Source organism: Trachemys scripta, chromosome 5 (genome assembly GCF_013100865.1).
Source record: "Trachemys scripta elegans isolate TJP31775 chromosome 5, CAS_Tse_1.0, whole genome shotgun sequence".
NCBI classification, from domain to species: Eukaryota; Metazoa; Chordata; order Testudines; family Emydidae; genus Trachemys; species Trachemys scripta.
In genome coordinates this window covers 120,015,698-120,031,344 of record NC_048302.1, presented here as the reverse complement: position 1 = coordinate 120,031,344, position 15,647 = coordinate 120,015,698, and the positions used below count along the sequence as shown (strand labels likewise).

Sequence of the window (15,647 nt, the reverse complement as noted above, 5' to 3'; positions counted from 1 at the left end):
GGGGAACGAAGCCCGCACGCACCATTCGACAGGCGGAAGCTGGCAGACGGGCCCAAGCTTGACACCAACCCAAGGGGCACTAGGACCTGACAGCCATCTTCCCGAGAGGAGGCGGAGCGCGGGGAAGGGAGCGTGGATGAATTTCTGTTTCCTCAACCAAGCTTGTGTTTGTCTGAGCGGTGACGCTGCCCCAAGGCCTCCTCTCCCGCTAGTGGTGGTTAGGGCAGCGGGCGGAGCGCCTCCTTTCTGATTGGTGGGTGAGGCTGTCGCTCTTTAATTTGCCACGCCCTCCCGCGGGTGCGCCGGGCCCAGTGGCCTGCGTGGGGAACTTTGCCCTAGGCCGGGCAGGGAGGGGTAGCGTGGGGGATGATGGGAGGTTTCCAAGATGGCGGCGCAGCGGCTTCAGAGTGATCGCGGCCCCCTGCAGCGTTTCCTCCATTCATTGCAGTAACGAGTGGCGGCGCGGGGACCCCGACGGCGGCAGGGACGGTGTCGCGGCGGCCCGGGCGCGGCGAACGGGGAGTCTCCGGGGCCCCAGGAGCGGGCAGCCCGTGCGCTGAGAGGGGAGAGACTCCAGGCTCCCGGGCGCTGTGAGCCGGGAGGCGGCTCCGGGTCCAAGCGAGCGGCTCAGGCGCTGTGAGGAGAAGAGGGGGAGTCCGGTCCTCGGGCGCTGCGGTCGACTGGCCCCTGCGGCGCTCGGCGCGGGCTAAGCGGACATGGCCACCATGGAGAAACTGATGAAGGCCTTCGAGTCTCTCCGCTCCTTTCAGCAGCAGCAGGGGCCGGCTGCCATCCTCGAGGAGCCGCTCCAGAGAGCGTGAGTGTCCGGCCGCGGGGCGGCGAGGCTGGGTCGGTAGGGAGGACTAGGCGGGGGAGGAACTTAGAGCTTCTGAGATGCTGCTGCCCTCAGAGGGAGCGGGCTGGCGTGGGAAGGGACGCCCGTGGGCGCCCTGCCACGGGTAGGGTGGATGGGCCCCTGCTGCTGCCTCTTGAGCTATCGGTTGTATGAAGCACTCTCGGGTTCCAGAAGCACTTGGTTTCACTGAAAGACCCCCAGCAAAACCCGTTCTCACCAGAAGGAAAAGCATTAACCTGCTCCGCAGGTTCGCTCGCCGGAGTGAGCTGGCTTCGTCTCCAGGCCGCTGCTACCTGCGATCCCTCGTGACAGCCAGAGAGCCTCTTGCACACGCCCTGGCAAACTCCAGGAATAATAATAATAATCCACGTGTGTGCCAGCAAAGCAAGGCTGGTGTTCTGCTCTCAGCTGGCCCTTTCTCACTGGAAGAAGATACTTTATTAAAGTGTCTGTTCAAGTAACTGGGTATCTATCTAGAAAATACTGAAAGCTTTTTTTTTTTTTTTTTTTTTTTTCCAAAAAAGAAAAGTTATGAGAAATAAGCTGTATAGTTATGTTGCACCAGTAGCGCTAAAGAGCAGACAAATTATTATAGTATTTATGTTTTTTCTTTGCACTTATTTGTCTAGGTTATCATAACAGCCACTCCTTTGTACAAACATCTACACTTTTACTGGACTCAAAATCTCTCCAAACGCTGGCCTTTTGGATCTTATTACATTATATGGCATTAGATCATAGAATATCAGGGTTGGAAGGGACCTCAAGAGGTCATCTAGTCCAACCCCCTGCTCAAAGCAGGACCAATTCCCAACTAAATCATCCCAGCCAGGGCTTTGTCAAGCCGGACCTTAAAAACCTCCAAGGAAGGAGACTCCACCACCTCCCTAGGTAACACATTCCAGTGCTTCACTACCCTCCTAGAAATAGTGTTTCCTAATATCCAACCTGGACCTCCCCCACTGCAACTTGAGACTATTGCTCCTTGTTCTGTCATCTGCCACCACTGAGAACAGCCGAGCTCCATCCTCTTTGGAACCCCCCCTTCAGGTAATTGAAGCCTGCTATCAAATCCCCCCTCATTCTTCTCTTCTGGAGACTAAACAATCCCAATTCCCTCAGCCTCTCCTCATAAGTCATGTGCTCTTGAGCCCTAATCATTTTTGTTGCCCTCCGCTGGACTCTTTCCAATTTTTCCACATCCTTCTTGTAGTGTGGGGCCCAAAACTGGACACAGTATTCCAGATGAGGCCTCACCAATGTCGAATAAAGGGGAACGATCACGTTCCTTCATCTGCTGGCAATGCCCCTACTTATACAGTCCAAAATGCCGTTAGCCTTCTTGGCAACAAGGGCACACTGTTAACTCATATCCAGCTTCTCGTCCACTGTGACCCCTAGGTCCTTTTCTGCAGAATTGCTACCTAGCCATTAGGTCCCTAGTCTGTAGCAGTGCATGGGATTCTTCCGTCCTAAATTCAGGACTCTGCACTTGTCCTTGTTGAACCTCATCAGTTTTTTTTTTTTGGCCCAATCCTCTAATTTGTCTAGGTCCCTCTGTATCCGATCCCTACCCTCTAGTGTATCTACCACGCCTCCTAGTTTAGTGTCATCTGCAAACTTGCTGAGAGTGCAGTCCACACCATCCTCCAGATCATTAATAAAGATATTAAACAAAACCGGCCTCAGGACCGACCCTTGGGGCACTCCGCTTGAAACCAGCTGCCAACTAGACATGGAGCCATTGATCACTACCCGTTGAGCCCGACGATCTAGCCAGCTTTCTATCCACCTTACAGTCCATTCATCCAGCCCATACTTCTTTAACTTGGCGGCAAGAATACTGTGGGAGACTGTATCAAAAGCTTTGCTAACGTCAAGGAATAACACATCCACTGCTTTCCCCTCATCCACAGAGCCAGTTATCTCATCGTAGAGGCAATTAGGTTAGTCAGGCACGACTTCCCCTTGGTGAATCCATGCTGATTGTTCCTGATCACTTTCCTCTCCTCTAAGTGTTTCATAATTGATTCCTTGAGGACCTGCTCCATGATTTTTCCAGGGACTGAGGTGAGGCTGACTGGCCTGTAGTTCCCTGGATCCTCCTCCTTCCCTTTTTTAAAGATAGGCTAAAGTAGTGCCCTTTTCCAGTCATCCGGGACCTCCCCCGATCGCCATGAGTTTTCAAAAATAATGGCTAATGGCTCTGCAATCTCATCCGCCAACTCCTTTAGCACCCTCGGATGCAGCGCATCCGGCCCCATGGACTTGTGCATGTCCAGTTTTTCTAAATAGTCCCGAACCACTTCTTTCTCCACAGAGGGCTGGTCACCTTCTCCCCATATTGTGGGGAGAAGGTGACCACATAAAGATAAATATTATCTTAGTAGAACTAATTCCCCAGAGGGATGCAAAAAGTTCAGTAGTCTATCATTCAGCTTTCACCAATAGTGCTGGCACTTATTTGTCCATTTTGTCAGGATCTGTTTCTTTTAGGGAAACTTTTTTAATCTTCTAGAAGTAATAATGTTTGAATTATATGTAACAATTTCTTAATAAACCTGAACAGTGAAAAGAGATTAGTTAGTTTCACTTTTGTCAGTTTTATGTTCTACTTCATGTTGCAGTGTCTGAGTGTCAGATACTGCTAGGGAGTGTTTAAATACCAAACAAAACTGGTTCTTATTCAGGTGGAGTTCTACTAAAACATTATTATAGCATTGATTGTTTAGGTGATCCTCAAGTATACATTTTTCACAAAACACACAACAAGAAAATCAGTGACCCCTGTGTGTATTATACTACGTATCCCAATTAAAAATAAGTAAAGAATGTCTTGGGCGTTAGTATAACATCTAAATTTCATACCTAAACTTTCTGATAGTTTCCCTATAGTTTTAATATTTTTACAATGTGAACTCTCAAACCGCAAAGTTCGCCATTCATTTGCCTATAATATACAGTAACATTGCATAGTAAAATTCTTAATGGGAATTATGCATCCCATACATTAATAATAAAACAAGTATCCTGTGAATGTTAGCTGTCCAATTGTTTACCCTGATGTTAAAAACTTAGATGATAAAAGATGGCAGAGTTAAAACTTAAAAGAGCAATGGCAACTGGACATTTAAAAAAAAAAAAAAAAAAAAAAAAAAAAAGAGAAGTAGTTTAGGGTGCTATTTCTTTTATAGGCTCTTCTGTGATATCTCAACGAATTTATTCTCAGAACACCTGGCAAATAAAGTACTATCCCTATTTTTCAAATGGAAAAGAGACAGGAACAAATGATTGGGGCAGGGTCACATAAGACATCTCCTAAGCCCCAGTCGTCCAGTGCCTTAACTACGAGACCAGTCTTCCTCCACCACACATGCCCGAGTCCCTCTGCCACTTTGTAGTTTTACCCCATTTTCCTATTTTTAAGTGAAAGACACAAACAGTTGAGGAAATTGACCCCAGCTGTAGAGCTGAGGCAGTGAAAGAGACCGTACACAAACCTCTGTGTGTCAAATGCAAAGTTAACACCCCAAACGAGACATTTTTCCTTTCTAGTCTCTAAATTATACTATTCTTAGGTCAAAATATTGCAAGTAAAAGTATGATTTAAGTTGAGCATGTCCCTTGAAATTCATAAAAGCATTAAAAAACATATGCAAAGATAATCACCACATCCTCTGTGGCCTTAGTGTGTTTTAGTTTGCAACCTTATTTGTTTTGGGTTCCACCAGGAACTATCCAACCAATTACCGGTCATACCATAGAGCCTATTTTTAAAAGCAGAGTCAATAAGGTTAGATCAGAAGACTGAATTTTCAGTGATCTTATTTTGCAAATTTAAATTCAGACCCTTACATCATATTTTAATATCAACTTGCGGGTATTTGTACCCAATACTTTAACAGATCTTTTGTGAAAAAGCTACCATTATAAGAAACTATCTTATTAGTAGACTCTGTGGAGAAATTTAACTGGATATGTTAAAGTTTTCTGGACAGTGTTGTTCAATGGTAAAAGCAACGTTCAGTCTACTCTCTAGAGATAGTAAGAAGCACCAGCACAACAGATACACAAACATTGGGATCATGCCACTGCCACATGAGAAGGCAGCTAAGGATAAGATGTCCCAGGACCAGGGGTATGGGCTAGCTTCTGCACGGACTGTTCCCTGGAAAATTGAAAATGGGCTGGGATCATTTGCTAAAACTTTCTCCAAATATGAAAGATCAAGGTGTATGCTAGGATTGCAGACTTCCTTCTGGCAATTCAGTGAGTGTTGTCAAGTCAGGAATTAGAGAGACAAGATAGATGAGGTTATATCTTTTATTGGATGGAACAGAAGTTGGTTCAATAAAAGAGATTAATTACATCACCCACTTTCTCTCTGATATCCTGGGAACAACACCAGCTACAACATCACTGCATACAAGTCAGAAATCATTTAACCCACATCCCTTCTGTTTTCCCTATGCTGTGGGAATCAGGAAGAACACAATTCTGTACATTCAGTGTTTAGACAATAAAGATTTTAATTTGGGGCCTTCTACACCTGCTCCATCAAGACCTTCACAGGAAACAATCACAGTGATGGGATGCTACGGCACTGTGACACTGAACAGCTCCTTGCCCTCATCCTCCACCATAGCACTAGTTAGAGTCCAGAACAGTCATGATTAAGGTTAAGATTTTGTCACGGTTATTTTTAGTAAAAGTCACAGACAGGTCAGAGGCTTCTGTGAATTTTTGTTTATTGGCCAGGACCTGACTGTGACTTTTACTAAAAATAATGGGGGTGGGGGAATGACTGAGAGATGACTTAAGACCAAGGTGTGGAGGGAAGAGAGCCTGAGCCCTGCTGGGGGATGTCCAGCACCCACAGGCCCTGCTGGTTGACAGCTCTGGGGCCCCCTGGCACCTTAGGGTTAAAGCAGAAAATATCACAGATGTCCCTGAAAGCCATGGAATCCTGTGACCTCTGTGACATAGTGTTATCCTTTGTCATGCTGTAGATGTTGATAATGATAGTAGTCACATCCAAGAGAAAGATGATCTGATCTAAGAGATAAAAGTTCATGAGGGAGAACAACCCTTGGAATTTTTCCTGCATATTTCTCAAATGCATTTGATAATATTTAAGGAAAACAAAAAATGCTAGCTGTTTTAAAGTTATTCATTCCTCCATACCAGTTCCTCCTAGTTCTCAGCATCACAAATCCTTAGTAAACAAGATTATGCACAGTAACACTTGTCATCAACTCAGGTTCCTAGAAAAGTAGTTCTTTAATAGAGATTTATCTTTAAACATCCCATACAGCTGTATTAGAAACCAAGAAAATATTAAGTTAGTGACGAAGAAAGAGTTGGCAACTGGAAATGGCCCATAGCTCCTTGTTTTACATTGTTAGATTACCCAAATGGTAGCCAGTGAAGTGTTTTCATTCTTTGTAGACTTTCTCCTTTTAAAATCTGAGCATAAACAAAAATAAAGTATGAGTCATTCTTTTCAGGGAGATTGAGTTTGTTCCATTTTTAGCTCAACTCATTGATTGTAAATTTTTATAGTGGATTGACTTTCATAGAGATGGGATTATCCTATGCCAGTTCAACTAACTTTAAAGAAATGCTGAGTCTTGGTTGGGGTTGGAGTGTCTTTGGTTTAATAATTAAAAGTACAAAGGTAACCATATTCAGCAACTTAATTGGCATATCTAGTGAGTCTACATGCATGTCCAAATGTAACTTGATTCAATAAATTGCACTCTTCCTCTGTGTCAGTACTGAACCATTGCCTACTATAGTGCTAAAAGGCACTGTGCTGCTGGAGATGTTTGGTAAAATTTTCAAAAGTACCTAAGTGATTTAGGAGTTTTATTTAAGAGCTTGTTGACTTTAATTGGGCTTAGACTCTAAGTCACTTAGGTGATTCTGAGTATTTTAACCTGCTGTTTTAAAAGTGATGTGAAATGGAGATTCTGACATTGGTCATTAAAGGTCCTATGACACCTTTCCAAGAGTTACTGGTGTTTACTCATGGTCCTTTTGGCCAAATTTCAACTTGGTTGCTCATTCTGCCTACTGCGTAATTTGGCCATGACATTTTTCATTATTTTTGTTTTAAACTATTATGCAGTGTTGATGTTAGCTCTTTAACTGCTGCTTTTTTATTCCACGTGTGGTTGCATTTAAGTGTGTGTGCTGGTGGGGGGCTTTGAAACGATTTATGTAAATTAGTAAGATATTTTAGCATTCTTAAGACTGTAAGGTGCTTTCAAAATAAGATTTTATTAATAATCCTCTTTTGTTCACTCTTTCTTAACCCCCCTCCCCCCCCAAATCTTGGGTTGAGATGAAATATGAGGAACTTCATCCCAAAAGGGAAGTTTTTGAGAAATGTGAAAACAGTGGATTAACTCTTTCAACCTATGTTTGTGAAAAATTGGATGTCACTAACTGACACACAAATTTCAGCTACCTATTTCTTATCACTGAAGAAACTAATTGTTACAAATTTGGTTAGAGACATGCTGTCAACATTAAAATCTTACTTACCAAGGTAAAAGTAGTTTTTAGGTACTATCTGCTTCTACCAATTTTTGTCATTCTCCCTTCACACCTTCTCTTCTTCAAAATGTTTTCCTCTTCACTGCTGCGTGAAAGATGTGTAGAAAGAAAAGGGAAAATTATATGGGAATAAACTAATTGACTATACACAAAGTGCTGTTAAATGCACAAAGTAAACAAAGCAAAAGATATTCTTTCTAATCTTCTAGTTCTAGCAATCTTCAGAGTTGCTTTTAAATCAGTAGGCTAAATGTTTTCAGATTTTTTTTTTAAATTGGTGTCCCTTTGATAATTACATGCAACTTGCCTTTTTTTGCATCTCTCAAATAAGTATTTAACTTAATGTCAAACTTTTGTACTTTTACCTATTGGGGATTAATATGAACACCATATGCAAGTATTGTCCCCTAACCCCTTTCCCCAACAAAGAGGTGGCATTAGGGCTGCCACAGAAAACTTAACTTTGAATTTTCTGACCTGAGTATCTAAAATCTCAACATAACGATTGCATTAGTATAGCTCAGGGGTTCTCTAACTGGGGGTTGGGACCCCTCAGGAGGTCGTGAGGTTATTGCATGGGGGGTCGCAAGCTGTCAGCCTCCACCCCAAACCCTGCTTTGCCTCCAGCATTTATAATGATGTTAAATATATAAAAAAGTGCTTTTAATTTATAAGGGGAGGTTGCACTTAAAGGCTCGTTATGTGAAAGGGGTCACCAGTACAAAAGTTTGAGAACCACTGGTATAGCTTATTGCATTTAATATAGTATCTCTTTCTCAATGAGGGGTTCAATTTTTGTATTATGATTTACTTCAGTACATCTTAGTGGCGAGGCAATTACATCTTTATGCAAAAAGACAAATTAGTATTCTGAAAGTGAGAGCTTGCTCTTTGTGTGTATTTTATCTTTTAGCCTTGTTTGTGGTTTATACGAAAATCTACCAACATCATATATGATTGGTTGAGGAAGTAAGATGAATCTGGCTTTTGGACTACAATTTTCTAGAATTTTTCTTGTTGGCAGTCTGTTCTTTCTCATTTTGATCGTGTCGTATTGAACTGCAAAAATTGAAATGTACTTCATTTTATACAGCTATGGATCTGTTTTACTGAGACTTTCTATCTAGCCTTGCTTTCCAAATGCTTAATCAACCAATATAATTTTGCCTGAATTTTTTGTCATTTGCTCAAACAGTTGTGTAATGTATGATCAGTGCAGCTAGCTTATAAACGAGATGCGGAAAACTAGCAAGTCAGTGCGGCATACTAGATAGGTACACTGCACTGAGAGGGTTAGGGACTCAGGGTTACAATTTTGCAGCTAACTTTCTGTGGGACCTTGTTTCCCTTACCACTCCTTGTCTCTCTTGTCTCTTTATATTGTAAACTCTTTGGGGCAGGGACTGTCTCTACCTTTGTTGTACAGTGCCTAGAACAATAGGGGTCTCAATCTTGGTAGGGGCCTTTAGATGCAAGTGTATTTTAAATAGTAATAATTAAAAAATACAATCATTATTTGCACACAGAATCTAAGGTGGTGGAAAAGCTCTAATTTACTATATTCTCTATTTTCCTGAGCATTGGTTTTCAAAAGTGGAAAAAAGGGTCATTGATTCTTTTTTTTTTTTGAGTGGTGTGGTTTGTTTCTGGGAAACATTATAAAAAAAAAGGAAGGTGAGATACTGAGTAGCTTAAATATAGCTCATATGGCAGATCTCACTTGGCTAATGCCATGCCTTTCAGTAGCAGAACCAGCAAAAGTATTCATTACAGTGATACTTAAACTACACCATGTTTATCATGATAGTTTTTACCGTTTTGAAATAGAATATTAATTTGAATTGGAGTACTCACTGTGGATAAAGTTACGCATTCACCTAATGTTTATTGAAGATGTGAGAGTTGATTTAAAACAGTGGTTCTCAAACTTTTGTACTTGTGACCCCTTTCACATAGCAAGCCTCTGTGTGTGACCCCCTCTTATAAATTAAAAACTCTTTTTTACATATTTAACACCATTATAAATACTGGAGGCAAAGTGGGGTTTGGGGTGGAGACTGACAGCTTTCGACCCCCCCATGTAATAACCTCGTTGATCCCCTGAGGGGTCCCAACCCCCAGTTTGAGAACCCCTGATTTAAAACACTGGTACGTTTTAGGTCCTCAAGTTCCCTACATATAGGAACCCTAAGTCTAGGGCGGGAGCCCTGCCCATAGGAACCCTAAGCCTAGGGCTGGGAGCCCTGCCCATAGGAACCCTAATCCTAGCCCCAAGTTCCCTATCCACAGGAACGCTAACCCTAGGGCGGGGAGCTGTACCCATAGGAAGCCTAACCCTAGGCCCAAGTCCCCTTCCCCTAGGAACCCCAACCATAGAGTAGGGAGCTCTACCCCTAGGATCTCTAATTCTACCCCAAGTCTACTGCTCATAGGAACCCTAACCCTGGGGTGGGGAGACCTACCCCTAGGAACCCTAAGCCTAGCCCCAGGTCCCCACCCCTGGGAAACCTAACCCTAGTCCCAAATAGGGTGACCAGATGTCCCGATTTTATAGGGACAATCCCGATTTTTGGGGCTTTTTCTTATATAGGCACCTATTACCCCCCCAGCCCTGTCCTGATTTTTCACACTTGCTATCTGGTCATCCTAGCCCTTTGGAACTCTAACCTTAGCCTGAAGTCCCCTAAGCATAGGAACCCTAACCCTAAGGTAGGGATCCCTGTCCTTATGAACCCTAACCCTAGCCCCACTTCCCCTACCCATACAAACCCTAACTCTAGGGTGGGGTGCCCTCCCCATAGATACCTAACCCTATGGTGGGGAGGCCTAGGAACCCTAACCCGAAGTCCTGAACCCATAGGAACCCTAACCCGGGAGGGGAGCCCTATCCTAACCTTAGGGTGGGGAGACCTACCCATAGGAACACTAGCCCTAGCCCCAAGTCCCCTACCCATGGGACCCCTATCCCTAGGGCAGGGAGCTCTACCCATAGGTACCCCTAACCCAGGGCGGGGAGCCCGAACCGTAGGAACTCCTACCGTAGCCCCAAGTCCCCTATCCATAGGAACCCTATCCCTAGGGCTGGGATCCTTACCCTTAGATACCGTAACCCTAGCCCCAGGTACCCAGACTGATAGGGCGGAAAGTTATACCTATAGGAACTGTAAACCTAGTCTTAAATCGTCTAACCCTAAGGCAGGGTGGATTTGATTTATTAAATCATGATTTAAATCACTAGTCAGGAAGACTCAATTTAATCATGGATTTCTACATAAAAGTATATTCTTGTTGGTTGTTATAACCTTAATACATATTCTTCACAACTCAAAGATAGATGTAGGTTTCATTTTTGGAAGGTACACACTATACATTTTTAAAGTGATTTATTTTGAAAACTTTTCAGATTAGTTTTACAGCTATACCAGAAAATGAATGATTGTTTATTTTATTTACCAAAGGTAATTTAAGCAGATATTTATGAAGTCATAGGGAGGTGAACTATCTCCAATTCAACAGGTTAATCATTAATATTTGGAGGATTTTCTTGCCATGCTGTATTAGGAGGAGAACATCACCAGACAGTTGTTAACTAAAACAACAGTGTTATGTATTCTGGATTTTTATCTTCAACAGCAAACATATTTTAACAAAACAAGCATATGAATTTTTGAATTTAGTTAAACATTCAAGTTTTTAAAAATCAGGCTTGTTTTTGTTAAAATTGTTTTTAACTAAAATAGTTTAATGAAATTTAAAAAACAACAACTACAATTAAATCAACTATGCCAGCCAGGTCAACATGAGAAACTTAAAATATTGGCTTCTGCAGCTAACTCAGTCAGTCGTCTTCACCTTCATTTTTCTGTTTGTTCATAATCTGGAAAAGAAAAACAAGCTTTCCTGCTTTTTCAGGTCCCAAACGATTTCTCGATTTGGAATGAATTAGTCCAAAGGAAGAAAATATTCTTTGTACACCGGTAGAAGAAGCTACTGCTGTTAAAAGTGAGATTATCACTTCAACAGTCTCTGAATCCAAGTGACTTCCACCCAGTTCACTGATCTGACTTTCTTTAAAACATCATCAGCAAACCTATTTCTTGAATGGTTCACCCTTAGCTCTGAAGTTTATTATAATTGGCATTATGGAGGGATGATTGCTGGATGTCCATGTCATAGCCAACTCCTCTTCTTCAGCAGTTAAGGTTTGACCCTGGTACCGAGTATTGAGAATATTTGCAAGAAAATGAGCTGGAGATAGTGCTTGTCCCATTTGGTTTTTTTTTTAATGCTTGTAATTTAACTCTGTCATTGCATATTTCTCTTTTTAAGATCGCACTCAATTCCTTCCAAATGTCAACAGCATCATTTTGTTCAAGGCTACAGAAATAAGCTTCAGGGTACTCCGCATGTGTTAAACGTTTCTCTTAAGCCTAATGTTGAGAACTTTGGCTGTGACGGTGCCATCTATTTTTTCGCGATTTTGTACCCAAACTGTCATCAGATTAGGCCAATTCTTGATATAGTGCTCAAAACAGTCCACTACTAATGTCCATCGCACATCTTGTGGGAGAGTTAGCTTGCTTCCTCTCACTTTTTTCAGAGCAGCTGCTGCAAAGTGGTTGTTAGGGAAGTATTTTGCAATTTACAACAACATTACCCTTTATTTCTGGAACACTGAAGTCTTTGGCTAGGAGGTGCATCAAATGAGCACTGCAACCGTATGTTATTAGCTTGTGACATTCTTCACTCTCTTCTAAATTTCTTCTCATTTTGGATACACTTGCAGCATTGTATGTGACCAAGCTGCGTACTAGACATTTGAATTTTTTTTTCACAGTTTGTTGTAGCTTTTATTGCTACTTGTAAGTATTCTGCTGTGTGTGTATTTCCTGATGTATCAATTGTTTCTGTAAGGAAGACATTCCCTTCTTTTGTTGTCACACAAGCACATACAACAGGATCATTGTGGACATTGCTCCACCCATCAAGACTTAGGTTAACAATTTCACCCTCTAGACCTTTTGCACACTGCTCAATTTCTCTTTCATACACTTTATCCAGCAATTTGCCTGTGACATCTGCTCTGTTGGGTGGACTGTATCTTGGTTTTAATGACTGAACCATGTTAATGAAGTGTGGGTTCTCAATCATATGGAAAGGAGAGTTTGTTGCATAAACAAACCGGGCAGTTTTTTCATCAACTATCTCTTTTTGTAATCTGCTAGTTCTTATCACAAACTTATCTATGGTTGTTTCTGGATGATGGAGATTTTTTTCTTTTCTTTTTGCTACAGGTGATATACTGTGGCTATGTGACATATATGATGTGACTGAAACACTATCATTGGCAGATAACTGTGAAACTATAGAAAATGATGGTGATTGTGAAGGTGGATAGTCTTCAGAATCCTGTATGTTGGGGATGGATTTTCCTAACAAAATAAGTCAATGCAGTTATTTAATTATTATTATCATACTGCTCATTTAGTATTACTCATTTCATTCACTGACACTCAGTACTAATTTTAAAGGTGAAATTATAAAAGGAAGATCTGCCTATTTCATCTATTTGTTTTTTATCACAACTGCGTCTAAAATGATAGTACCATAGAGTAACAACTATATTTTTTGCTCAAACATGAGAATTCAAGAATAGTCCAGAAGACGGCAGTCCTTAAGAAAGAAATATGAAATAAAAAAGTTTACCAATCTGAAGATCCTGCTTGTTCAGACATTTTCTTTCATCATCTTGAATACAGCTTCCATCTGAGAAGGAACACTTCTCATGATGCTGTTTCATTCAGGCAACCAGGCCTTGCATTTCTTTGTTGCACTGTTTGCATTTTGCACGCATGCCTGTCTTACCCACAGGTAGAGGAACCTCATTAAAATATTCCCAAACTGGGTCTCTTTTACAGTCTGCTTCCATTATAGATTTTCCCTTCTAGTGAGAGAATGGTATGGTAGATCTCAAATCAATGAAGGCTTTACTCAGAAAGACCTCAAGACTTCTGGAATATGCTGCTCAAACAGTTTCACTTTTGTTTCTACTGCCTGCCCCTCCCTTCTCACATTTATTTCCAGACTTCAGTGGGACAATAGGGTTGAGGTCTGTTATTTCTCACCTCTATATACACCTCTACCCCGATATAACGTGACCCGATATAACATGAATTCAGATATAACGCGGTAAAGCAGCGCTCCAGGGGGGCGGGGCTGTGCACTGCAGTGGATCAAAGTGGAAAGAGTCCAGCGGAGGGCAACAAAAATGATTAGGGGGCTGGAGCACATGACTTATGAGGAGAGGCTGAGGGAACTGGGATTGTTTAGTCTGCAGAAGAGAAGAATGAGGGGGGATTTGATATCTGCTTTCAACTACCTGAAAGGGGGTTCCAAAGAGGATGGATCTAGACTGTTCTCAGTGGTACCTGATGACAAAACAAGGAGTAATGGTCTCAAGTTGCAGTTGGGGAGGTTTAGGTTGGATATTAGGAAAAACTTTTTCACTAGGAGGGTGGTGAAGCACTGGAATGGGTTACCTAGGGAGGTGGTGGAATCTCCTTCCTTAGAGGTTTTTAAGGTCAAGCTTGACAAAGCCCTGGCTGGGATGATTTAGTTGGGAATTGGTCCTGCTTTGAGCAGGGGGTTGGACTAGATGACCTCCTGAGGTCCCTTCCAACCCTGATATTCTGTGAAAGCAAGTTCGATATAACACGGTTTCACCTATAACGTGGTAAGATTTTTTGGCTCCCGAGGACAGCGTTATATCTGGGTAGAGGTGTATTATTTATTTATTCAAAAACATTTTTGCTGTTAACAAGCATGTTATCTCTGGAGACACAAATCCACAGTTTGAGAACTGAAAAACTAAGCATCTCTGATGGTATCTTCTAGACTGACCACTGAGTCCCATTGGGTAGATAGAAAAATTTACCTAAATAATGTATACAGAAGCCCCTGGAACCCCTGAGATTGGGTCCCTAATCCATGAACTATTGGAACTCATTTACAAAACTTTTCTTAAAACATTACATGAATATAGTGTTTCATACTATAGAATTAGAATTTATAATCCCTGTTCCATGATGAGAGATCTTTAAGCTTATAATATATCTTTAGATAGTGTTTTTTTCCCCTCAAAAAGCATTTTATCAAAAAAATTCGATTTTTTTATTTTTATTTTATTTTTTTTAATTGATTTTTATCCACCCTGCCCTAGGGCAGGGAGCTGTACCCTTAGGAACCCTAAGCCTAGGTCCAAGTCCCCAGCCCATAGGTATCTTAACCCTAGGGTGTGGAGACCTACCCATAGGAACCCTAACCCTAGGCCAACCTCCCCAACCCATACGACCCCTAACTCTAGGGTGGGATGCCCTCCCCATAGGTACACTAACCCTAGGGCTGGGAACCGTAGCCCCAGGAACTCTAACCCTAGCCTGAAGTCCCGTACACATAGGAATCCTAGCCGTAGCCCCAAGTCCTCTACCCATAGGAACCGTAACCCTAGGGCTGGGAGCCCTATTCGTAGGAACCCTAAACCTAGGCCAAAGTCCGCTACCCATAGGAACTCTAACCCTAGGGCCGGGAGTCATACCCATAGGAACCTTAATCCTAACCCCCTAGTCCCCTACTCATAGGAACCCTAACCCAAAGGCTTAAATTATCTCTTAGAATGTTTGTGCAGCACCATGGGCTCTTGATACTGGTTGGGCTCTTTATGTACTATCACAATAGAAAAAAATTATTAAAGCAGTTTCTCATAATCTGGAAGTGCCAGTATGGTACGATGACTTCTATCTCCTTCAGGTACAATCTGGTTGATTTTAATACCACTTATGGGCTTCATAGGGAGTTCTCATCCGCTTTCTTTGGCTGGAATGGATGCTAGCTGTGATGCAGGTCTGTAAGAGTGCTATGTTTTAAAACAGAGCTAAATTGAGGATAAGGTGTTATAAGGCTATTGAACGACACAACTTTTGTCTTTCAGAGGTGCTAAACCCCTCCCACCCGAAAGATTTGCCGATGACAAGCGCCAGCGTGGACAGCGCTTTGTCGGCAGGAGTGCTTGCCTGCCGACAACGCAAACGCCACTCGTTGGGGTGGAAGTTTTTTGTTGGGAGGAGAGCCGACTAACAGCGGCTACATGGTGCGACTTTTAGCGGCACAGCTGTAGCGACACAGCCATGTTGCTAAAAGCTGTGTAGTGTAGACATTACCTTATTCATTTAAG

The 15,647-nt window shown here is 42.2% G+C and overlaps 1 protein-coding gene across 5 annotated transcripts in view; it reads left to right on the top strand.

Annotated features, from left to right (window-relative positions):
• Nucleotides 1–346: 346 nt before the first annotated feature.
• HTT (huntingtin) overlaps nt 347–15,647 on the top strand; it is a 217,061-nt gene continuing 201,760 nt past the window's right edge. For 2 of the 5 annotated variants that reach the window (XM_034772451.1, XM_034772452.1), the window contains exon 1: nt 717–817. In XM_034772451.1, coding sequence (XP_034628342.1) covers nt 717–817 — 101 coding nt within the window. Of the gene's footprint in view, nt 818–15,647 lie in introns of all 5 variants that reach the window. The other 3 variants (XR_004645949.1, XM_034772453.1, XM_034772454.1) reach the window with 3 other exon arrangements.